The sequence below is a fragment of the Carettochelys insculpta genome, chromosome 3, assembly GCF_033958435.1.
Source record: "Carettochelys insculpta isolate YL-2023 chromosome 3, ASM3395843v1, whole genome shotgun sequence".
Classification (NCBI taxonomy): Eukaryota; Metazoa; Chordata; order Testudines; family Carettochelyidae; genus Carettochelys; species Carettochelys insculpta.
In genome coordinates, this window is record NC_134139.1 from 109,972,920 (window position 1) to 109,998,670 (window position 25,751).

At 43.1% G+C, this 25,751-nt stretch overlaps 1 protein-coding gene across 4 annotated transcripts in view; it reads right to left on the minus strand.

Moving 5' to 3' along the window:
* The window catches only part of LAMA2 (laminin subunit alpha 2), a 588,677-nt gene that overhangs the window by 341,397 nt on the left and 221,529 nt on the right, over positions 1 to 25,751 (minus strand). For all 4 annotated transcript variants that reach the window (XM_074990592.1, XM_074990590.1, XM_074990591.1 and 1 more), the window contains exons 5-10: positions 22,851 to 23,030; positions 18,916 to 19,005; positions 16,785 to 16,902; positions 14,977 to 15,155; positions 13,662 to 13,761; positions 7,774 to 7,934 (exon numbers count right to left, since the gene is read on the minus strand). In XM_074990592.1, the coding sequence (XP_074846693.1) occupies positions 7,774 to 7,934; positions 13,662 to 13,761; positions 14,977 to 15,155; positions 16,785 to 16,902; positions 18,916 to 19,005; positions 22,851 to 23,030 (828 nt within the window). The remainder of the gene's footprint in view (positions 1 to 7,773; positions 7,935 to 13,661; positions 13,762 to 14,976; positions 15,156 to 16,784; positions 16,903 to 18,915; positions 19,006 to 22,850; positions 23,031 to 25,751) is intronic.

Sequence of the window (25,751 nt, forward strand, 5' to 3'; positions counted from 1 at the left end):
AGCTGGGACATACGTCCCAAGACAAAGCTCCTTGTATACTGTGAAGTGGTCATTCCAACACTGCTATATGCATGTGAAACCTGTACAACATACAGGCCCTTGAACAATATCATCAATGATGCCTCAGTAGAATATTAAATATCTCCTGGGAGGATGTGCGCACGAACACTAGCATCCTGGAAGAGTCGAACATGATGAGCATTAACACCATTATTATTCATCAACAACTTTTTTGGACTGGTCACATGATTTGGATGTCTGATCAGAACTTCCCAAAACAGATTCTGTTTTCCAAATTGGAGGAAGGACAGAGGAGTGTTGAGGGCCAGTAGAAGCGATATATGGACTTGTTGAAGGCACACATGAAAAAGTGAAGCATCGGTTTCAACACTTGGGAGAACCTTGCCCAAGACTCTCCCCAGTGGAGAATGGTAATCCGTGAGGAGGTGGCACAATTTGAGAGGTCCCACCATAGTGTAGACAAGGAGAGATGGGAAAGAAGAAAAGAGCATCAAAAAGTGCCCCACGCTCCTCCAACAGCTACTAATACCTGCTCCTTCTGTGATAAGATCTGCGGCTCCAGAATTGGGCTGATCAGCCACAATGTACTCACAAATAGGACGGTGACATGAAGACATCCTACCTGTTATCAAGTGACCACCAAGAAAGAGAGAGACAGAGAGAGAAGGTTGGTATTTCTCCCTCCATGACTGACAGTGTTTGCCCACCACATAGATGATCTGTGTATCTACGGAGGCCTGGATCAGAGAACCCAGTTACTCTCATTTTGTAATTCTGATTTACAGCAAAGGTTTATTTTACTAGTTGAGATGTTGAGTTAGTAGTATGCAATCATGGCCCATATGCAGAGACAGCTTCCACATAGGGTGCTTTACAAAAAACTTCACGCTGTGGTGGCAGCTGAATAATACAACAAATTTTTCCAAAGATACCCGAGAGAAGAATTATTCTTGTAAGTACTCTCTTCAAAATATTTTTGGGCATGGTATAGACTGTGCACCGAAAGCTTTGAAAATTTAAGCTGTAATCTAACAGTAGCTGCCTTCTGAAAGTGGTTTCCATTTACAGCTACCATTTTTTTAACCACTCTGAAAGTCTGGCGCTAAAACTCTCCTTAATATGAATCAATTGACCTGCTGATGCATTAGCGTGGGCAGGGTGGAGAGAGGAAAGAAAAGTGAGGGCAGAAAAACAAATGTTATTTATTACAATAAAAATTTCAGAAACAAAGCAGAATACAATTATACTCCACAGCTGCAAGTCATCTGTGCCATTCTTGTTAGCAGACAGAATTCTAAACACTGAAGGTAGAAAAAGGTATCTAGCCCACCCTTCTGTCAGTACAGGATGGTTTCCCACAGTGCTGAGTACATAACTCATCATCACTAAAGCTCATTTTCAAATCAGATCATAATGAAATGTGCCCCAAATCTGATCCTCTAGGCGCAATAACTTAAAAATGAAAACCCTGATAGGAAGACCTTGTACTTCCGAGAGAGCATGTGAATATTATATATGTGCCAAGTGTGGGTAAGATTAATATCTTGCACAGACTTCAATGCTATTCAACTATCACATTCGTGAATTATGAGTGCATGCAATATCAGATGGAGGACTGAAACTTTTGTGTTTACTCAGGCTTACACCAGTACTTGTATCAGAGTCTGTAAATTAAATACCTAAATGGAACATACACAACAAAATGATGAAAAATAATCTACAGTATCTGTCAGGGATTGTTCTGTGGTGAGTATATTCAAGATGACTTCTTACATAAGCTGCATCTTTTGGACAACAGGTCCTTTATAGGTATTACTGGTAGTCAGGATATTTTTAACTAAAACAGTTGTATATCATTTTAAAATACCATTCTAATTCAAAAACTATGTGGGTTTCTGAATTTGCACACACACATATTTCTGATTTCTCTTTGGAATTAAGAACTTCAGACTACAGCAGATACAGCCTTAGCGGTCAGATTTTAACAGCATCATTGACAGACATACCGTGGAAGTTTCCAAAGTGCCCAAAATGGAAAAGAGAATCTCCTCAATCCAATCTTTGGCTGCAGAATACCCATATATATACTACACAACAACCTATAAAACAGAGACTTTAAATGCTTCTTCCCCTTAAACCAATAGTTCAGAGAATCTGACAGATTATTTTTAGATTTTACAATGCTTGGCTGCTTTTAATGTATAGCTCCTGGGAGGAACGGGGGTGGGATTTTGAACTAAGCTATTCACAGCTTTCTGAATCTCATAAATATCTTATCTTGAGTATAATTCTATAGGGCTTACCTGAATGGCAGCTGATTCCTAATTACTTGTTTCAAGACTTGTAATCAAGTCTTAACATGTCACAGTCAAACCAGAAACACATTCACCCTAAGTGACAATTTCTGACACTCAGACATCACCACAGTTAAAACCGAGTTACCTATCTTTCCATTACGTTTGTTCTTTGAGATGTGCTGCACATGTCCATCCCACTGTGGGCAGGCCACTGTTTTTTGTCAGGCAGAGAGCCTGAAAGTTGGGATAAAGAAGGCGAACGTGATCCTGGGATTCACATCCACATCTTACAGGAGCAACAGCAGAGGTCTGACAGATAAGGCTAGCAAAGTCAAAACTGAATGCTGACATGCCACGCTGGAGATATTAAAATAAAGTGAACAGAACCTTGCTTGACTTTGGATAAGACCTTGGGGAGGATAAGAACTGCAGGGAAGGCATACAATAGGCCTCTGAGCCTTGGTTCCCTCTCCATGGGGAAGGAGCTGTAAACGCTGGCTCTTGGCAATCAGGGAAGCTCTACACGCTGTCTTTGCCTACAAGTGCTGCCTCGAAGCGGCCATTGGCCATGAACTTTAGGCAATGGAAACTGCAGAGATGGTGCCCGCAGGCAAGGGCGGTGGGTAGAACCACCTGCCTCTCCTGCAGGGGTGTGCTGTCTGCCAGGGCTGCTGACTGGAGGGGCAAAGTGGGTAACTGAGCACAGGCCAAAACAGCTTAAAAGTTTCTCTGGCTACCAGCGCTGCTCCTGCTGCCACAGTAGCAGCAGATGGGACCTGCCTCCCATTTTTAAAGAGCAGTAACAATGCAGTGCAACAGCATAGGGGGAGGTGGCAGGACCCCCTGCCACTTTTAAAGTGCAATACTGATGCAATGCGGTTGCAGCAGGAAGGGGAGCCCGGGGTCCCTGGTGCTTTTAAACAGCTGGCCAGGCCAGCAGAAGCATGGGGCACCCATGGCTGCTGATAGGAATAAGGGTCATAAGGTAGGCTACAAGCTGCCCCAGCAGCCATGCCCCGCTTCTGCCTGAGGCCATGCCCCTTCTGAGGGCCCAAAGCTGCCCCCCTACTTTGTCCAGGGGCATGGCGAAATTCTGTCAGCAGCCATGCCAACCACTTCTGTGAGCGGAGCAGGACCAGGGCAGGCAGGAAGCCTGCATTAGCCACTGTGCCACTGATGGGAACTATCTGAGGTAAACGCCATGCACCCTCTTCCTGCAGCCTGCCCCACCCCCGATTCCACAACCCCCAGTCAGAGTTTTCACCCACTCCTGCACTCCAACCCTCTGTCCCAGCTCTGAGCTCCTCCCATGCCCAACTGCCCTGCCAGAGCCTGTACCCTCACCCACCAGCCCTGCCCCATTCCAACACCTCAACTCCACCGTAACCTGCACCTGGATCCTCAACCCCCAAACCCACTCCAAACTCCTTGGACCCATTCAGAAGCCCCCTCCTATACTCTGAACAGCCTGTCCCCGTCCCAGAGCCTCATCCTCTCCCACACCCCAACCCTGTGCTCCAGCTGGATCCCCTCCCACATCCGAATCCCTCTTTTTAGCCCCATGCCAGAGCCTAGGGGAAGCCTTGAGCTGCTGTGTCCTCACCTTTGCAGGACTGTGTATAGCCCATGACTGACTTTTTTCATCAGGAGACAGTGGTCCCCAAAAGGAGACATGTTCTCCACCCCTGAACCAATCCTGGATGACGTGATCCAAATGCTTAGTAAGTAGAACGGGCACTTAGCCAAAAAAAAAAAGTAAAAAAAGATGGCACAATGGGGAGTGATATACTGTCCTCAACCAATGGATGAAAATGATTGTTTAGGTAACCCAGGCTGACCAGAAGAGCTGGAATCTGCAGAGGAGGTTAGCAGGAGGAAGACATCTCTTGTAAACCCCTCCCCTCCTTTTGGGCAGGTTCCGGAAATGTGGTAAGAATAGCTGAAACCACTGGGAATGCTGTGTATGGAATGGATTTCTTCTTGTCACCAGTGAACAGATCCTCAGAGACATAAGGGTCAGCCTTGACTCCTTAAAGCTATGAATCCTCTGAACAGTTTAACTGGACAACGGCCTTCACATGGGAAGTCCTGAAGTGTTTGTGACACCTCTGGAGGGAAGCCTGATGCTTGCAGCATGGGTAAACAATTCCTCATGAATGCAGGGGCCTTAGCTTGAACAGAAGAATCTGCAACATCCAAGCTTACCGGCAATGCAATTCTGGCAACTCATTTGCCTGAAACCACCAAAGCAGAGAATTCCTGAAGTTCAAAAGCAGGCTTTCTGGTCAGGAATGTTGGGATGTTGTCTTATTGGGTCAAATCCTATCAATCCAGCAGAGCTTGCTCATTTGTCATCCTAATCAGTAAATTTTTCGTGACATAAAACTTCCTGCTAAACAAATCTTGGGATTTTTCCCCCTCTTTCCTTTCCCTTTGGAGTAGAAGTTTGGTGTCTTGCCTCTCCCTTTTCATTGGTGACTGCAACCAGCAGGGAATCTGGAAATGATGAGCTCTAAAATCATCTGGAGAGGAAGAGTTGGATTCATTCCCTACTGTCTTATCAGACAACATAGATGAGACAAAATGCAGTTAAGAATGTACCTCTCCAACTCTTCTGTTGGGGAGTTCCAAGTATGCCGTTCCTCTTGCACTGTACCAATACCAGACTGGGGAAGGAAGATGATGACTTTCTTGCAGATGCTCCCAACACCTGGCTGACACAAAATTGTAGGGAGACAGCAAAGAAGCTCTGGAATGTGCAGGGAAGTACTAAGAGGTCTGGAAGAGTCACTGGTATGGAGGCTGAACCCTGCTCTGTGCAGGCCACTGGCTTTTTAGAGTGTTAAGTCTACGCACGGTACCACAGCAGGGAGGTACCCCACTGGGGATGCTGGGGAGGCTCAGATAAGCTACGTCTACACGTGAAGCCTACTTCGAAGTAGCCTATTTCGATGTGGCGACATTGAAACAGGCTATTTCAATGAATAACGTCTACACGTCCTCCACGGCTGGCAACGTCGATGTTCAACATCGACGTTGCGCAGCACCACATTGAAACAGGTGCCGCGAGGGAACGTCTACACGCCAAAGTAGCACACATCGAAATAGGGATGCCAGGCACAGCTGCAGACAGGGTCACAGGGCGGACTAGCACTTCCGGGGCAACAGCTAGCCGCTCCCTTAAAGGGCCCCCCCAGACACACTCAGCCTGCACAGCACGCGGTCTGAAGAGCCATAGGCACGCAGACCTCGGGCGACGCAGTCATGGACCCCCAGCAGCAGCAGCAGCAGCAGCAGCAGCAGCCAGAGGTCCACCCAGCCCTCTCGGCAGGAGCAGGGCTCGCTCTGATCCATGCCATGCGGGAGGCAGCTGAGCACATCCTTGCCACACCGGAGGAGGAGCAGCCCCCAGGGGAGCAGGGCTCAACCCCCAACCCTGCAGCACCGCCCCCCCGCCACCTCACACGCCGCCGCCTGTGGAGCTACCCCACCAGCACCGACTGGTGGGAGCGGCTGGTGCTTGAGGAGTGGGACGATGACCGCTGGCTCAGGAACTTCAGGATGAGGCGGCAGACATTTATGGAGCTGTGCCAGTGGCTCACTCCCGCACTCAGGCACCAGGACACTGCCATGTGGCGTGCCCTCCCTGTGGAGAAACGGGTCGGCATCGCTGTCTGGAAGCTGGCCACTCCAGACAGCTACCGATCCGTGGGACAGCAGTTTGGCGTCGGTAAGGCCACCGTCGGGGCTGTCCTTATGGAGCTAAGAGGACCCATGGGGGGGAGGGCAGGTGGGCCCTGGCAGGGCAGGGCAGGGCAGGGCAGGGCAGGGGAGGGGAGGGGAGGGGAGGGAAGGGCAGGGCAGGGCTGGGCCACGCACACCCTGCTCACCCCTCATTGGTGCTCTCCCATGTGCTTTCCCTGGAGGTTGTGCGTGCCATCAACGCCATGCTCCTCCACAGGCTCATGATGCTGGGGGTCCCAGATGCCACCATCGCGGGCTTTGCCACGCTGGGCTTCCCCAGTTGCTTCGGGGCTCTGGATGGGACTCACATCCGCATCCGTGCCCCGCAACACAGTGGAGGATGGTACATCAACCGCAAGGGCTACCACTCAGTGGTCCTCCAGGCCTTGGTGGACAGCCGGGGCCATTTCCAGGACATTTATGTGGGCTGGCCTGGCAGCACCCATGATGCCCAGGTTTTCCGAACACTTAGCGTATCTTGGGGGGTCCTGATGTCAAGCCATTACTAGACATATGCAGTCTCTCCTTAGGCCCTGGTAACACAGATCTGCCTGAGGACTCTGTCAGAACAGAGGCAGCGCTGCTAGGAGACTCAGACACACTTGGTCCCCATTTGGAGCAGGGGTGAGTTCCAGCGGTAAGTGAAGTGAAGACTTCAAGTGCAGGTACTGATGGCCCTATCCTTTTCAAATGGGGCTTGAACCCTCTACAAATGTAGCATTTGTCCCTTACATATACCTTTCCCACACACTTAATGCAACTAAGGTACAGGTCACTCACAGACACAGATCTATTACATGAATAATATGCCTTAAAGCCAGAAGAAGAGGGCATCAGTCTGGTGCGAAGTCCAGTACCCAACCAGGCACCAGCAACTGTACATTAAAAAGAATGTATTTCAAACTTATTCCTAAAAACCATTACAGGTGTGTTTTACAAGACTACAGAGTTACACTATAGGTACCATTCACAGTATGGGAGAGAAAGGATAAAGCACCCAAGATGGCAGCTCCAACAACAACCATCACTGATGGTAGGAAGGAACTGAAGGGACAGGGCAATACAGACCTTGGTTATGTCTACATGGTGTGCTGCTGCAAGCAGGATCATGCAAATGAGGGCACCTGACAACACAAATGAGGTGCTAATTTACAAAGTGTACTCCTCATTTGCATACTCTTGCATGATTGCTGTCCCTCAAGAGGCTTCTGTTACCACAAAACAGTGTAGACAGGGCTCTGTTGACAAAAACCACGCTTGTCAACTGCCCCTTATCCCTCATGGTTGTCAGGGATAAGGGGGCTGTCAACAAGGAGGTTTTGGTCAACCGAACTCCATCTACACGCCTCTGCTGGGAGAGTGATCACAAAAGAGTATCCAAATGAGGCATGTGATTTGTAAATTGGTGCCTCATTTGTATTGTTGAGCGCTCTTATTTGCATGACCCTATTGGAAGCATCACACTGTGTAGATGTGGCCCTTTATACCTGTGTGCAGTGGCATGAGGCACCAAAGAGTGCTCACGCTCCCCGACAGGAACCGCTAAGAGAAATACCTCTGACAGTTGTGTCAGCACCCACAGTGGACTGGACATGAAATCGATTGAAGAAAAGCATAACAACATTGCAATGACGGTAGACGATAATGGGTTTTAATTCCTCATAGCATCAATGGCGATTCACTATGGATGAAAACAGTTTGATACCAGTACCTTACAAATGCAGGAGCCTATGCAAGGATCATCATTCAAGCTGCCTTTTGGGGAGCAGGTACAGGCCACACAGTCAGGATAACCTTTGTAACCCAATGCACATCGGTTGCAGCTTGCACCTCCATAGCCAGGCTTGCAGTGGCAGAATCCAGGGAACATGCCTGTGGAAGTCAAAGAATACACTAAACTTACACACGGACTGATTTAGTTATTTGTATTATGATGGTGGATGGATCAAAGCCACACCTGTGTTAGGCACTGCACAAGTATGAATTGTGTATATAGTCCATGACCTGAAAAGCTGAAAATCCTAGTGTCAGTGTGCCACTCTTACTCCTATCAACTAGCACCTTAATCCCACAAGAAATCTCTTTTACATTTAAAATAAATAGCTGTAGTTGAGATTTAGATATGTGGGAAACAAAATAGCAGCATGATAGAGTCTTTCATTCCAGACTCATACAAATCACTGCAGTTGTTACAGGTTATTTAAGAGCACAATTACTAGGAGTGTTTTTTTCATCCCAAACTATAGTGCCTCAGATAAGGTGGTGGGCTGAGACATCTGGGGATTATCTAATTTTAAGAGCAGTGGTCTGGGAGTTGGGTCTCAGAGGTTCCAGCTCTGCCACTGGCTTGGGTGAATATGGACTGAATCTTTTGTCTTCTGTGCATCAGTTTTCCACAGGTAACCAGGGTTTGAGATGGGCAGAAGAAGTCAATTTAATCAGGCAATTTTTTTTGCATAATTATGGCCTTTTAAATCCAAATCCAAAGGGTTTTTTTACGTCACAGCTCCTTTTTATCCATACCAAACATTGTAGCTCAGGATGGTTTCATAAAAGATTCTGGTTCTGTCCCTTATTTATGTTGAATGTAAACCTACCATACTCAAATATTTAAATGTGCTATTCATGCCAGAAGCCTCATTATTCACCCTTAAGGTTATCCTTGGGACATGCTAGGATAGTAGGAAAAGTATTGCCGTTAAAATGTACAGTACAGTAGACCCCTGATTTACACAAGGTTTGCATTCCCATGCACCCTCGCATAACTCGAATTCTGCCTAAGTTGGCGGGGGGTGGGGCAGGACGGGGCAAGGGCTTTTCTCCCTGGAGGAATGCTGTTCTGCAGCTGGGGCAGCAGCAGGAGCACCTGAAGCTCCTTTTGAAAGGTAAGTCCTGGGGTTGGGGAGGCCATGGGTGGGGGCCAAGTTGAGAAGAGTTAAACCTGGTGGTGGGCTGGGGCCATGGGTGGGGGCCAAGGAGTTAAGCCTCGGGTGGGTTAGGGCTGCAGGAGCGGTGGGGGGATGGAGTTGAGCAAGGGCTGTGTGGGGGTGGTGAGCCGGGCCGCAGGGGGTTTGAACTGGGGCCGAGGGTGGGTTGAACCAGGGCTGTGTGGGGCCAGCGGGGTTGAGCCAGAACTGGAGGAAGCAAGATTTTGAGTTGTGCTTAACTTGCTTTAATGCGAGTTAAGTACAACTCAAAATCGTGCATTTTGAGGGTTTACTGTTTGCTGTTCATAATAGATTTTATACAGTAAAAAAGAAAAGTTTTTACTGAAACTTTTGCAGATCAGTTGGGAATGAATTCTCCAACCTGTTTTCTGATCTGTCCCAACCTCTTCATAACTCTACATGTAATTTCTGTGTTTTCTTGCAGCAATGGCCAATTGTTAATTGTACCAAATATACAAAGTACTCCTGTACCGGACCACAGAGAGAAACTTTAATTAGAACTCATACCCAATAATGCTCAGCCTTGGCATACACAGAGTGCATGTCCTGTAACCTCTGCCTCAAGGCCAGTCACTCATTACTAACGTTTACCCCAAATTGCCATCTTCCCGTTTAAATTTGAGAATTTTAACTTATTTATTTCTTGGTGTGCCACAGGATTCAGAAGCAGATTTCCATTTCACACCAAGCAAACAATTTCTCCTTAAACAAGTTGCCAGCTCCTCTGGAAAGTGTTTCAATTCATCTAACGCGTGTTCACTCTGATTTGCAAGTATATAGAGAAATTCCATTGGAACTGATCTTGTTTCTCAGCCTTTCATTCAGACAAGAAACAGACTCATTTCACTTTACAAATACGCAAGCAAATTGGCTTTTTTCAGTTGCTGTCTTGGATGAGAGACTTTTTGCTATCTTCACTGAAATAGATATACTGTTAAAGTAGCATATTATGGGCTCAATACACAGTACTTCCTTCACAATTGGCTAGGTACAATTTATTTTTAGTACATAAGATTTCATTCAGCTAGTGAGCATTTATTCAAGATAGAAATGAACAAGGAACTGTAAGGAAAAAAAGTTTGGCTCTGTGCCTAGATACTACAGTGTCACATGTAACATAAGAGATGTTGCAACAATTGGGCTATAACTTTTTCCTGCTTAGGAATTTACCATGGAAAGTAGGTCAAGTTATTTATACACAAGAGAAGTGGAACTGAAGGTTTATGAGCCAGAAATGGCATATCTGATATTAGGCCTAATTCAGGGGTGGACAATCAGTTAGAGACGAAGAGCCAAAATAGCTGTGGATAGAGTGTAAAGAGCCACATATTGTGTACTTATTTTTATACATCTATAAAATATTGGCTAAATGCCCTCTCCTAGAGCCAGGCACTCCCAGCCTCCCTCCTCTAACCAAGTTCCCCTCCCCTCCTCCACAGCCAGGCTGCACCTGCACCCACCCCTGCTCTAATCCAATCCCCCTTCCCTTCTCTTCCCTACAGTCAGGCATGCCCAGCACTCCACTCTAACCCAATCCCATGCCCCTCCACTAGAGTGAGGCACTCCCAGCTCCCTGCCTCTAACCCATTGCCCATTGTGCATGGGATTCAATGGCGCTGCCACCACACTGCCACCATTTGGTTTTCCTTTCAGGTGCTGGAGCACATGCACAGAGCAGTGCTAAGCAGTCCCAGTGTGAGGCTCTGAGCAGAAGCCGCATTTCATTGTTCAAAGTGCTGCATGCGGCTCAAGAGCCATGGGTTGGCCACCCCTGGTTTAACTGAAGGACAAAATAACTAGAGGATGGGCTATTCCACTCATCTCTCCTTTTTTGTACCCTTAAAAAAGAGAGACTTTTATAGTGAAACTACAAAAGAACAAACTGAAGAAAAGATGATGGGATGAAGACCAGATGGAAAGGACAGATAGACTCCACTGAAATGATCCTTGTGTTATTTATTTGCATTTAACCTTCGTAATTTGATCTCGTTTCCACTTTTTGTCGGACTCTTTTTTGATTTTCATGAAGACTGGCATGGAAAAACAGACTAGAGGAGTTTGTTGAAGATGTGGATAAATGCAGACAACTGAGACCGGCATCACTGGCAGAACAGAGAGGCACAGGGCAATGAGACAAGAACCAAGAATAGGTAAGTAGGGAAGGAAAGAGGAATTACAGACCTGAAAGATGAGGAACAAAGCTCATATCTGATATGGTAGAGAAAACAGAGCCAACAGATAAACTAAAAGAGAGTTCTAACACACATGGAGCTGAAAAGAGTTGCCACGAAGGAGGTGTTTTTGGCAAACCAAAGAAGATAAGGGCCTAGATTACAGAATTAATGGTGTGAAGAGAGAGAAAAATGTTAAAAGAACCAGGCTATTAGAGACATTGAAATAGAGAACTGAATGGATAGAGACACTACAGAAAAACTGCGGAGAAAGATGAGGAGCTGGCCAAAACTGAAGCTCTGCAGGACACCACCAGAAAGATGACGGGAGAGCAGGAGAATCTGTCAGAAGAAACACTGGCAGAACGATTGCAGAGGCAGAAGGAGAATAAGGGGAGGACAAGAATCACAAAGCAAGGAAGGACAAGGTTTTAAAAAGGACATGGGGGATTGCAATTATTTTCAAGCAGGTATAAAATCCAGTGTGACCTTGCACCCCATAGTACAAAACCCTGTAGAATCTCCCCTACTGTGGGTAGTTCAGTAGGTATGAAAAATAGAGAGGTAACTAACAGCAACCCGCAGACATGCATATATGTATGGCACATTTCTTTAATTAAGGCCTTCTTCCCTCAAAATAATAGTCTCATTATTTTACTAAAGCAACTGACTAACAGCTGTAGCAGATGTTTGAATAAAACATGTCCCTTTTTATAGAACAAAAGTAGCCTTTTTTAAAGTCCTTCAACTATAACCTTAGCACTTTTATCCCTAGGTTTGCTAAAGACATCACACTGTCTTGCTTTGTCTTTTCTAAACCTGGGAGTCATGTTCTGTTAAATTGCAAAATAATTTCCTGTTAATCTGTGTGATACACTGTTGGTTTTGCTCCTGTACTAATCAGGCTCTATCATTCTATATAGAATCTTTAATTGTGTTACTTAACTGATGTAGCAGATTTTGTACTTTGGGGTTTCCCATTGACAACAGAGGAGTAGCTCAGTGGTTTGAGCCCTGGCCTGCTAAACTGTGGGTTGTGAGCGCAATTCTTTGTTGAGGGGGCGGTATCCAGGGATCTGAAGCTGATGGGGGAGTGGGGTGGGAATCAAGGATGGTGAGAGGTCATGTTGTGAGAGGAGGGGACTGGAGTCCATGACCTCAGAAAGTCTCTTCTAGTTCTATTAATTTTTTGTTCTTCTTTTACATTCCATCCATTTTCTTGAAAAAAAATCACTAAATTATTTCTTACCAATGGTGTACAATTAGTCCAACTAAAATAAATTAAAAACCAGCCTTGAAATTTTGCTGCATTGCAACCAAATGTCAACAGCAAAAAAGCATTGTTTCCAAGCTACAAGAAAGCAGCATGTTCTCTGTTTGAATATGGCTGTTATACGGAAACTAAGGTGAAGAGTTTGTAATCCTACAATAATAATAGAGATGATAGGGACATATAACACATTTCAAAGGGACTTTTCCTAGTTTTCAAATGCAAATAGGCACTCAGAAGAAAAGAGCGAATAAGATTAAGTTTCTGCTTTATTTTAATCTCTGTCTCTGAAAGAGAAGGTTTTTGCTCTTGGCAACAAAACTAGAAAATCTTTGACAAGGATGCCACTTCATGCTGTGTGAGCCATGCATGAATTTTACTTCTCAGCACAGAATGAGGAAATATACTATAGGATGAATTTCTCTCTCTCTGGCTGTGGCCACACTAGCACCTCTTTTTGGAGGGCCTATGGTAATATGGCACATTGGAATATGCTAATGAGGCACTTCCATGAATATGCAGCACCTTATTAGCATAATGGGAGCCACATGCACTTCAAAACTGCCAGTTTCAAAATGCACACCGTCTGTGTAGCCGGGGGCCTTTTGAAACAGCCCCCTGATTTCGAAAGTCCCTTCTTCCCATTTGGAAATCAGGGGGATCATTTTGAAAGGCCCCCAAGCTACAAGAACGGCATGAATTTTGAAACCGGTAGTTGCGAAGCGCGCATGACCACCATTATGGTAATGAGGTGCTGCATTTTCCTGGCAGTGCCTCATTAGCATATTCCAAAGTGCCACATTACCATAGCACCTCTGAAAGGAGGGGGTACTGTGGCCACAGCCTTTCTCTGTGTGTGTGTGTGTGTGTGTGTGTGTGTGTGTGTGTGTGTGTGTGTGTGTGTGTGTGTGTGTCAGTATCTACCACATTTCAGAGACTCAAGCAATAATGGAAAAAAAGACAACGTGAAAAAGTACAGATGGGTATACTCTTCCTCACATGCACATCTGCAGGCTGCAAAACTGAAATCCAGTATGAGAGAATGTTGTGAGAGCACAGGCAGAATAAGGTTGATGTGAATAAATTAGCACTGGTCTGCTGTGAGGTGGAATTTCTTTGGTACTCTCAATGAGGAGAGTTGATTCAGCTACCCTTTTAATACTATTGTGCACAAAAATTAATACTGTAATTGAACTGTCAGGGATCTCACCTCTCTGCGCACTTTTCTCATCCTTGACACAAGTAGCATGTAAAGACCCAACTGGATCACAGGAACATGGCTGGCACGGGTTAGGATTATCTGGTAATACCTACCATAAATAAATAAAAGTATCAAAAACCCCACTGAGTTTCAAAGCTAAAAATTAAAAACTGGTACTTAATTAAAAATAAACAAAACAAATCAGGATCGAATCATACTATGTTTAGTACATTGTTCATTCAGTTTTTCAATCTGTTAATCATGCTAATCTTAGCAATTTTTTACCTGAGAGACACTCAGGTGATTCAGTCACTTTCCTACATTGTCTGTATCTGCAGTTGATTGTGGACACAAACATTAGTAATTGGCTGACAGATTGAATTTTGCTCCAACATCAGTTTTACCATCCTGCTGCTGACAAGAGACCAAAACTGTTTATTCTATGTCCTTTGAAGTCAAAGTCCAATCTTGCTACATAGGGGGAATCCTTAATTGTTTTCATTTGTTGTTAGTCTCCAAGGCAGCAGAGGGAAGAACAACCAGGTCCAGTGGTCAGTCTTTGCTCAGCAGAGGACCCCACTGACAACGAGACTTTCAGGAACCCAGGAGGTGCACCTAAATAGAACAGAGAGTGGCTCTCTGGATCTTTAGTACTGAGTCACAGCACATGGCGAAAATTGGTCCCAGTGTGTCATGCTTCTTCTCATGGCCTCAGCTCAGACTGAGATGGAGCAACACATCTGGGATTTAGTATAGCACTTCCATAGACCATGATTCTCTCTTCAGAAGTGCAAAGCATCCCCAGAGTACAGTGTAGAATTTGGTTACTATGTCTGGTTTGCAACTGTGTTTTGGCCATGCCTGGTAAAGGTCAGGTCATCGTAACAGATAGACTTAGAAGAACAACTACTTTATATTTAAAGAGCTTAAACAAATTAGAGAGTCTCCTTTCTCTCAATTTCCCCACCACCCAAAACAACTATAGCAATATTTCTCTGCTTTTGGAGAGTGTATGTTGAAATTCTCTACTGACAAGAAAGCTGTGTTTACAGGATTGCATCTTCCTTTAATTCAAACTGAAGTACTAGCTGGAGGCCCTGACCTTAAGTACATTCCTTCATATCAACACAATTTGCTTTCATATTCCTATGAACATCTACTTTTCAGATTTCCAACTGTGAAAAGCGAGTAGTAGGCTGTCAAATTTAGAATTTAACCTTCATAAAATGACAATAAAAAGTGTGTCTTCTCTACTTAATAACCTAACTCTCCACACAGAGTGATGGCTTGAGCTACACAGAAGTGACAGCAGAGCATACTTTACCCCTTTTGGCCTGAAGTAGCCATCAATGCAGGTCTCACAGTTTACGCCTGCAGTGTTTTCTGTACAATTAATACACACTCCACCTCCTGAGTATTCTCCATGGATATTCAAACTTTGATTTCTGTCTGCAACATGCTGATCATAGTAACATTCCTTAGTCTTCCCATGACAATTGCATTCTGAAAAAGAGACAACTAGAATATCAAACATCACATCCAGGCAACAGACACGCAAAAATAACTTTTTTATTGAAGTATTAACAACATCCCTTCATCATTTTGACAGCTATGTCATGAACATTGAAACAAATAGCACACTTACTCATGAGCATACCACTTCTTCAGCTCTTAAAATTAATAAGGTCCACTCACAAATGGTGCCTGGAGTTCCTTCATGTAATATTTCATTCTAGGTGTCTTATCTTGGGAAAAAGTCCTAAAAGCCCCTTTTTTAAAAAATGCCATAAATTAGTGATCCCATAACAATTTGCTGAACGCAAGAATTGCTCATGAGAAAGCTGGATAGTACAAGACAGAAACAGGCACATGGACTACAAAGAATATATTGAAATGTTAACATGTTTAGCTACAATAATATTCATCAAAGCTAAATAGGAAGTTAAATGAAAGTACTTCGTCTACATATACTGCATGCTGGAGATGGTCAGAATAAAGACTTTGAATTCAAATTCCTTCAGATTTCAGGGTAGGTCAGATTTGAATCCTCAGCTGTAAGATTGTCCTCTTTGGTTTTGTTCCAGGATGGACCCAAAATAACAAAAGAACAATATACTGCTTTGTGTAATGAGATTTCCACTATTAAAATGCACAAAACAGTCTATAAGATTTCAGCACTACCTAGTGAGTCAACTTCAATGCCAAACCTTAGTCTCATCTTAACTGGGATTTAAAGTCCAGCTCCACAGCCAACTTCCAACATCTTCTGTGTGTTATAAACAAATTTGGGAGCTGGTATGTATAGATGGATTATTTTGATAATTGCAATTTCCAAATTTTAACAAATAGAAAATCACGATACAAAGTCCACTGAACTCAAGAGCAAATCTTTCCACTGACTTCAGCATGCTGTGGACCAGACCAGACCCTATGGGCTCATTGCAACTAATTAGGTACAGTCCTGCAGCTTAAAAATTGCAAAGAGCATTAGAATAAATGCATTTCAACTCCTGTAGCTCTATTAGCATTCATGTACAGTTGCGCTGAATTTTAATAGGTTTAGAAATTAAACTGGTTTGCTAATGTTAACTATTATTATTAGCGATAGGTGAAATTCCAGATTTTTGAACTTTCTTTTCATTTCAAATCAGAATGAAAAATTGAATATCAATATTTTCCAAAAATGTAAGTTTAGAAAAAATAATTGTTTGGAAACAAATTATTTCATTTAGACAATATTGGAACTTTTTATATAAATATATATAAAACTATTACATATAAATATATAAATAGTCAAAATTAACTGAATTAAATTAACCATTTTTACCGTATCAAAACAAAATGAGAAAATCAAAACAAATAGTTTTGATAGTCTCCTGTTGAAAATTTCATCAAAATTGATATATTCTCACAAAACATTTTTAATTTTCACTTTTGTAAACTGGAATTTTTATTACTTGGTAAAATAGTATAGTGAATGTGAACTAACTGGTGATTAACATTTACAATCAAGTGCTAGTGCCATTTTGAAGTTAAATTAATTCTGCACTGGCTTAAGGACTAAATACTATTTAGCGCTGACCAGGAGTTAAGCTAAAACTTTTTATTTTGCTTTGCTTTTCTGTAACTTGCCTTCACACTCAGACTTGACCAGAAACGTCCCAGCTCGCCAGGGCTTTTGATGAAATCCCGGACAGCAATGATCACAACTTTCTCCACATGTATTATGCTCACATTCACAAGCAGATCTCTAATTGATATTTAAAAAAGAAAACAAAATATGAACACAACATGATGTGAGAACAAAGCAAAAAGAAGAGCTTGGAATACGTGCAAACCAATGTATGCCTGGCGGACACTATCTCATATTAACCTGTGTTCTTCAATGGTACTTTAAAATCTATTAATCATATTTTTATAATGATCATAAATAATTGAGTACTGCTGATTTTCAGTAATATATGTGTGCAAATTATTGCAAGCAAAGTGATCTACCCCAGATTCCATATACATTCCATTTATTTTTTCTCGGTATTATAATTTTAACAACATTCAGATAATAAACATTTGCATCGTGGTAGAACAGGATACTTCACCCCTCCCTTTGTTACATACGCAGGCTATCCAAACAGAGTTTTCTGTTAGACCCCTTTCTGATTCTACAGTGTTACCGCCACTCTTTCAAGACAAGCCCAATGGAGAGGCATAGTTCTAAGGTTATGATCTTCTTTGAGAAGAACTGCAGAAACAGTTTGGCATTTATTAAGCAGATCTTAAGAAAAAGGCCTGTAAGTATAAAACCCTCAAGATTCTATAGAAATCACCCATAACAACCATGGATATTTTTGCAGAATTAGATTTTTCAAAGAGTTTTTGAAATATCCTATTTCACTTTATGGCCGGGATATAATTTAACTTTAAATTCCTCTAGAATTCAACAACTCTTTCAACAATTTCATCTGAGTGCCAATGTGCTTGAACACATGTATGAAATCGGGAGAAAGCTGGAGAATCAGGCCTACCTTCTGTATTTGATTATGTTCTGATAGAGTTAAACTTATGTGGAAAGCAAAATATAGAGAAGACAAAATTATAACCATCTCATGATTTTCTGGACAGATTCAGTTCATATTCAATTATTATTTCTGACAGAAAATGCCCCATCGTTTCCTTACAGGTATCCATTAAAATTATGATGATTATTTATTTAAGAAAAATCACGAGCAATACCATTGAATAGAAAGACGGACTGAGGGGGTTCAGTCTCTAAAACCAAAGCATGTAACTTCCTGTCAGAGCTGGGAATTTCCAGAATGAATGGATGTATTTAAAGCCTTTCAAAAAATTTTTTTAAGAAAATCTTTTACTGTTATTCTGATGTTGGAGTTCCAAGTCCATCATTCTGGCTACGTCTACACGTGAAGCCTACATCGAAGTAGCCTATTTTGATGTGGCGACATTGAAATAGGCTATTTCGATGAATAACGTCTACACGTCCTCCAGGGCTGGCAACGTCGATGTTCAACTTCGACGTTGCGCAGCACCACATCGAAATAGGCGCTGTGAGGGAATGTCTACACGCCAAAGTAGCACACATCGAAATAAGGGTGCCAGGAACAGCTGCAGACAGGGTCACAGGGCGGACTCAACAGCAAGCCGCTCCCTTAAAGGGCCTCTCCCAGACACACTTGCACTAAACAACACAAGATCCACAGAGCCGACAACTGGTTGCAGACCCTGTGCATGCAGCATGGATCCCAGCTGCCGCAGCAGCAGCCAGAAGCCCTGGGCTAAGGGCTGCTGCACACGGTGACCATAGAGCCCCGCAGGGGCTGGAGAGAGAGTGTCTCTCAACCCCTCAGCTGATGGCCGCCATGGCGGACCCCACTATTTCGAAGTTGCAGGATGCGCAACGACTACATGGTCCCTACTTCGACGTTCAACTTCGAAGTAGGGCGCTATTCCCATCCCCTCATGGGGTTAGCAGCTTCGACGTCTCGCTGCCTAACGTCGATGTTAACATCGAAATAGCGCCCAACACGTGTAGCCGTGACGGGCGCTATTTCGAAGTTAGTGGCGCTACTTCGAAGTAGCATGCACGTGTAGACACGGCTTCTGAGTGTCAAAGTTATTTTACCCTCATGCAGGTCTGGGTTATATCGCCTAAGTGGGGAATGGACAACATCAATTCACATAACTTTGTCAATGGGGATTATTCATTTTTTCTGGCCCACATGAATAAGGGGCCTAGAAATATACATACGTTAGTTGCTGGATCCAAAGGACAAGCCCTTGCATGACCAGAACAGATACACATGCCTCCAACAGATATATCTTTTACAGAATAGTAATACTGGAAGACAAAACAGAGAAAGAATTGCTAAATCAATTGCAAGCTGTTGGGGAGCAGGTACTGAGGAACTGCTTATTGTATTTCCTGTTTATCTGTTACAAATACAGCAAGAGGTATGGTAGGCAACTGCTTCCTGAACATCAGATTCTGGCCTCAGTGAAAAAGAAAGGGAAACAAATTCTTTGCTGGTATAAATTAGTATTGCTCAGTTGAAATCCAGCTTGCTGCACTCCTTTACAGAACATAGAATTTAGCTCACAGATCACAAACAGCATACACATGCAGAAAAAAATTGAGGCTAAATATTGACAATATAAAACGAGCTGATTACATATGTGCCTCTTACGCCTCTGAAGGAAGAAAGCCCAGGACAAAAGGTGAAAGTACACTAATTGTAATGTTACAAAATTATTCAGCAAATACATACTGTGTTAAAAAAAGGCTCTTTTATTTAAAAACAAAACAAAACAAAAAAACCCTGGATAGTGAGAAGCACAGTTAAAATTTCCTGCTTGTCTGCAGATTGATCTGATAGGAAATGGAGACAAGGGAGGTTCTCCTACCTGGATAAATGTGGTCATAGCCTGTCAGTCAACACATTGACCATTCCTGTCTGAATTTGATAAGGAGAAATGGCCCAGACAAAAGCAACCAGTGCAACCATGGTGGTGAAAGAATATCTGCAAGACCCTTCAAATAAACAGACTTCAGTAGGGCTGAAATAAATTATATATGGGAGAGGTTTACAGCTGGTGTTACAGATCCCACACCGGAACCTCCAGATGCACACAACACTGTAAAATTTAATTGGCAGTAGAACTGCTGCATGAGTTTTTGTAGAAGACTGAAGACAGGATCTGGGTTGGCCTGACCTCTCTTTCAGCCTAATCCTACTAAAAATATCCCCTAAGCTGAAGACTCCCACTCTCACTCTTTCCTCAGAGGGAAGTCTTCACATATCTTTAATATTTGTCATTGCCTCTCACACCTTAGATTTCTGCCATATCCATTTTATGAGGAAGGATCAAAATGGAACCTTGTTCTCCAGAGGAGGACATACCACTATGTTACAAAAAGACATCACAATGAGTTCAGTATTGCTTTCCACTGTTATTTTTTGAACCCCTGGTGGGTCTCAAGCAAAGCTTTTCACTGAGCTATTGCAATGTCTTTTTTTTAGGACTGGTTACAGTTAGTTTTAAATCAGCAATAGTCATGAGCAATTCAAATTATTCCTTCTGCTTTGCATTATTGTGCGTTTGCCAGAAGCCAATTTCAACTGCCATCTTGTTGACTATTCCAACTTAGGTTAGGATCCACGGAGATGTTTCACTTTTTTCTCTAGAGTTGGCTAATAGGATGAAGAGGGTTTTACCCACAAAAGCTCATGATCTAATAAATTTGTTAGTCTCTAAGGGGCCACAGGACTGCTTGTTGTTTTTAAAGTTACGGACTAACACAATACACCTCTGAGACTGTATAACTTTGGGTTAATTTTAAATTTTGCTAATTCACAGTTCACCACTTTTGCAGGTCATTAATACGTTAAACAACAGGAGACCTAGAATGTAATATTAGGCCCATATTGAAAGCTGACCATTTTTGCTTAACCTTTGTTTTCTGTCATTTAGCCTAAAGGTTATGCTAAATGTATGGCAGCCCATATGGCAGGAAATCAGTGGGATACAAGGGAATCATGGTTATACTTTCTTTCCCCTAGCTACACCATCTAGATGCAGCAGCCACAGGTACGAAGTAGTATAGAAAACACTATACCAGTTCTAGCTACCACCTCCTACCGGGGTCTGAGCAGCAGCACAAAGCAGCCTTAATAGATGATGCAGTTGTCAAGCCCACCTAGTTCAGATCAGCTGTGCAGTTTGTCTGGAGATATGAACAATTCACTTCCAGAACATTATTGTACACAGTTAGGAACTATTAAAAATAACATTCGTAGCAATGGAAGAGTCACTGTTCCATTTTAAAAACGTACTGCCACTAAATGGGGAAGGGCAATCAGCTTTTGACTTATGGGACTGATGAGATTTTTTCCCTCCTTCCCACTTCCCCCTCCCCCTGAAACATTCTGGCCGTGTCTACACTAGCCCAAATCTTCCAAATGGCCATGCAAATGGCCATTTCGAAGATTACTAATGAGGCACTGAAACGCATATTCAGCGCCTCATTAGCATGATGCCGGCAGCGGCTCTTTGAAATTGCTGATTTTTGCTGCTGTGCGGCTTGTCCAGACAGGGGTCCTTTTCGAAAGGACCATGGGAACTTCGAAATCCCCTTATTCCTATCAGCAGATAGGTTCCCGTGGTCCTTTCAAAAAGGATCCCCATGTGGACGAGCTGCGCAGCAGCGAAAAGCAGCAATTTCAAAAAGCTGCAGCCGGCATCAAGCTAATGAGGCACTGAATATGCATTTCATAGTAATTAGTAATTGGGCTGGTGTAGACACGGCCGGAATGTTTCCAGGGGAAGCACATTTCAGCACCTCATTAGTAATCTTTGGGCCATTTTGAAGATTTGGGCTGGTGAAGACGTAGTCTCCATGTTTCTTCCCTCTCTCTGAAACATCCAAGTTGCTAACTGGTGCTCACACAGCTGAGACATTTCCTACAAGCACCAGTGTCATAGCAAAGTCCTGAAACTTTAGCTCCGCAGTGTCCAATACATTCGCCACATGCCACATGCGGCAAACAGGATACCGCAGTGTGGTGAATCTGGCTCTGGAGCAGCATGCAGCTCTTGGAGCCTTTAAATGCAGCTCCTCTTAGAGCCACCTGTGAGGAGTGCCGTCTGCCTGTTCTGCACATGTGCCCTGGTGGTGGCTTCAGCCATGGCCCCAGCAGCAGTCCCAGCAGAGGCTGTGGCAACAGATCCGACGGTGGCTCTTTTGAGTCACTGGCATTAAATTAGAATGGGGGATTAGCAGAGCCTGGCTCTGGGGGAGGGGAAGGGCATTTATTTAGAGCGGGATGGGGGGCTCTGGTGAATAGGGAAAGACGACAGTCACAAGTGTGGTGATCTTTGAGTTCCTATTGGACACTGCCGCTTTCACTCCCAAATTGAATATATCTTCTAAATGAGAATATACCAAACAAAACATGAAACCGTGCAGAATGGAAGATGAAAGCATGGCACACCCTCTTTTCTTATACACTAAAACATGTTTTAAAACTGATATTAATTATAACACTAAAGGAGTCATCTTATGTTAAAATGTTCATGTCTGCCCTACTACTAGTTCTTCACTTTAATAACACCATTAAATGGAAAATACAAATAGAAGCAAAATTTCTTTTCTGCTGAGGAGAAAACAAAAGACTGAAAAATGGTGAGGGGGGCATTTATCTGCCACTGGGGCTACGTCTACACTAGCCCAAATCTTTGAAATGGCCATGCAAATGGCCATTTTGAAGGTTTCCCTTGAACTCTCTGTTCAAAGTTCTTTTCATGTTTCCTTTATGGTACGTGTTGACTATTGGTCCCCTATCAGAATAAGGGGATTTCAAAGTTGGAGGGGTCCTTTCGAAAAGGACCCCTGTCTGGACGAGCTGCGTGGCAGTGAAAAGCAGCAATTTCGAAGAGCTGTGGTCGCCAGCATGCTAATGAGGTGCTGAATATGTATTTCAGCTCCTCATTAGTAATCTTCGAAATGGCCATTTGCATGGCCATTTGGAAGATTTGAGCTAGTGTAGACACGGCCTGGGAGCTTGACAGCTAACAGAAGCTAGTCATATTGTTCCAATATTTCCTATGGTGATCAAAGGCAGGCATATCATTAGTAAGGACAGTTTAACATTTATTATACAGTTCTGTGTTTTTCCCAGAACTTACCCTTCTTGTAACGATGGGGTCAATTTCACTGGGATCTTTATATGCAAACATCATTAAATCAGCATTCAGTGTACGTATCCTCTGAAATCTGAGTCGAATAAAGCGAGCTGAGGTGAACTCCAGCAATTCTCGGGAGGGATCATCAGCACTAGGCCGTCCATTGATCAGTGATGTATGAATCTAAAGATAGAATTATTGACTTGATCAGGTTAAACGAATATTGTTTGTGAAGATGCCAGCAAATGTCAGGGCTATGTTCAAACCAGGTAATGAAGCAGGTGAAAATGAACATGGACTATTTGAAATATTCTCTTTTTCAGAAAGCAAATATCTTCATGTTACCAAACGAGTGATTTATAGTATATTGAACAGCTTTTAGCACAACTGGTATCAACCAATATATAAATTATAAATAATAAGATGTCCAAACCTAATGCAAATAAATTATCCTGTTCTAGACTAAACTATTAAGTCATAGAGAAAAACATTTAAGAAAAGGGGTCACGGGAGAAGTATTCCTGGAAAAGTTCTGCCAGAAGAAAACATCACATGAAACAAAATACCATTCTTGGACACTTTGTGGAAAACCACAACATTTTATTCTGAGGTGTGATAATCTTGATTGGATGGTTTCTTGAGGCCCCTTCCAGAAATGACATTCTGTGATTCTGTTATTATCTGATGAACAAAAAGAACAAGACTCCACTTTCAGATCCCAGATTAAATATGCAGGGCTGTTGTGCAAAATGAAGGAGCTGTAATAAAGTTACCGTGATAGGGTTAACAAGATTGTACAAGATGGCACAGCATAGAGCCATGCTCCACTCCTCCCTGACTTCCTGTTCTGAAAGTAAGTTTTCATCCTCCCACACATACTTTGCATGTGGCAAGTCAATAAAGCAGCAACTTTCTGCCTATTGTCCTGTGAGTCAAGAGGGTTTGTTTGTTTTGCTGGACCAAGCAGTTGCTTTATGAGAGGCATTCTCTGTATTATTTTTATGACTGTCATATTCACCTTAGTTCACCTGTTTTATATAATCCTGCCTGACTGAATGGAATTAAATCGAAGGGTGCTGCCATGGGGATGCAAACTTGAAATCATACAATGACCAAGATCAGTTATCACCAGAGAGAATATTGTCCTTATGGATACAGTTGGGAAAGGCCCACACTGTCTCCAAGCATGCGAGCAGGTTAATTTTTCCCATTTCTGAACCTATGAACAAAGGGACATTAAAACATTAAAGACCCTGACCCAGACAGAGAGGAGGCTTGAGCAGGCAGCAACTGCTCAATGGATGAACATTCACCAGAGAGAGAGAGAAGGGCAGGGGAATAGTGTGGCTTCTTCAGCCCGGTGATGAAGTTAGCTGGGCTTATATAACTACCAAAACTTGCAAGGCAAGGACAAATTTTAGGTGAGCCCAGATACCTTTAGACCTGTTGTTTGAGCACTTCTCTCTGCCTGCTATGTACTTTCAGATAAATAAGCAAAACTTTCTGTTACTGAGTCACTTTAATCAACCTCTGGCCACAAACTGCCAGAGGGAAATGTTTACAGGTGTCCAACACAGTTGGGCCTGCTACCATTGTAACACATTTGGAAAGAAGGAGGCTGACACCCTGGTTAATAGCCTGAGAGTGGCAGAAGGATGGGATACCACCCAGAGAGCAGTGACAGTAGCAGAACCTGTCATCTGAGGGATACTCTTGAAAGGAGCTGCAAAGGGACTGGCTAAGACACCACTCAGCCTGTAACTCTGACAATACGCTGGGAATGGGGTGTGGTTCGGTGGGTGTAGCCTCATTGGAAGAGTGCAGGTAGAGGCCTGTCACTTGGAAAAAGTGCCTACAGGAGAGATTACAGGTGCAGCCACTACAGCTGGCAACAAGAAATGATACCTTTTACTTATAAAAAGACCAACGTTGAAACTGGAAGTCAGTGTGACATGGCCATGGAGCCCCCATAATTGTACTTTTATAGAATGCCTGTTCAGAGTAGCACTACACGTCAAAGGCTCCATTGGTCTATTTGTCAGCAACCCACCTCTTCTGCAATGCTAACACAGTCACAGTAATTATTTCCATTTTTACTGTGTCTTTCATACAGAATGATCATTACTATGTAATCCAATTTTAATCTATATAGGAATCACATTCCCCTAGCCATTGAAATGTAGCCACCTCTTTGGTGAAGTGGAGTGCCTGTTAAACAGTGCACATCAATACTACACCTTGGTTTAGGAGAATAAATAAGGAGTATTTTATCAAACTGAATGCGTACCAGGAATTTTTGGTAGGCAGAATGTAATTAGCCAAATAATTTCTCCTTTTCAGCATCTGTGAAGAAATCATTAATTCTCCCCAAGAAACATATTAAAATATCCATTAATAGTGCAGCCTAATATCTTCCTACTTCTTCAAAAGGAACAGGAAAGAACTAAGAGCCCCTAAGAAATATTTGCCATTAAATCAGGAATATGAAGCTAAAAGTTTAACTATGACTCATTTAAATATGCATTTAAAAAAAGACATTTCAGCTTCTGACTGCTAAAATATTGTTTCAATTTAACACTTTAATAATAAGATTTTAGTGTTTTCCAAGAGCATACATTCATTTTTTTGAACTCTCGCACTTACTGAAAGTACTATCCTGTGCAGGATGATACTCAACTAAAGAGGAAGATTTGGTCTTTGCACAGGGCCAGACCAAGGTGTTTTGCCATTAGAGTAGAAAGAGTTTTCAGCACCCGCCAAGCCAAATTAAAAAAAAAAGGCCATGCAAATCAGCAGGGCAAAAATGAACAAAAGCCTGCTGAGGGATGAGGCACGTGCCCTCCCACAATGTAAATATAGCACCCAGGGCAACAGACTCTGTTCCTGCCCCAAGAACTCATGATT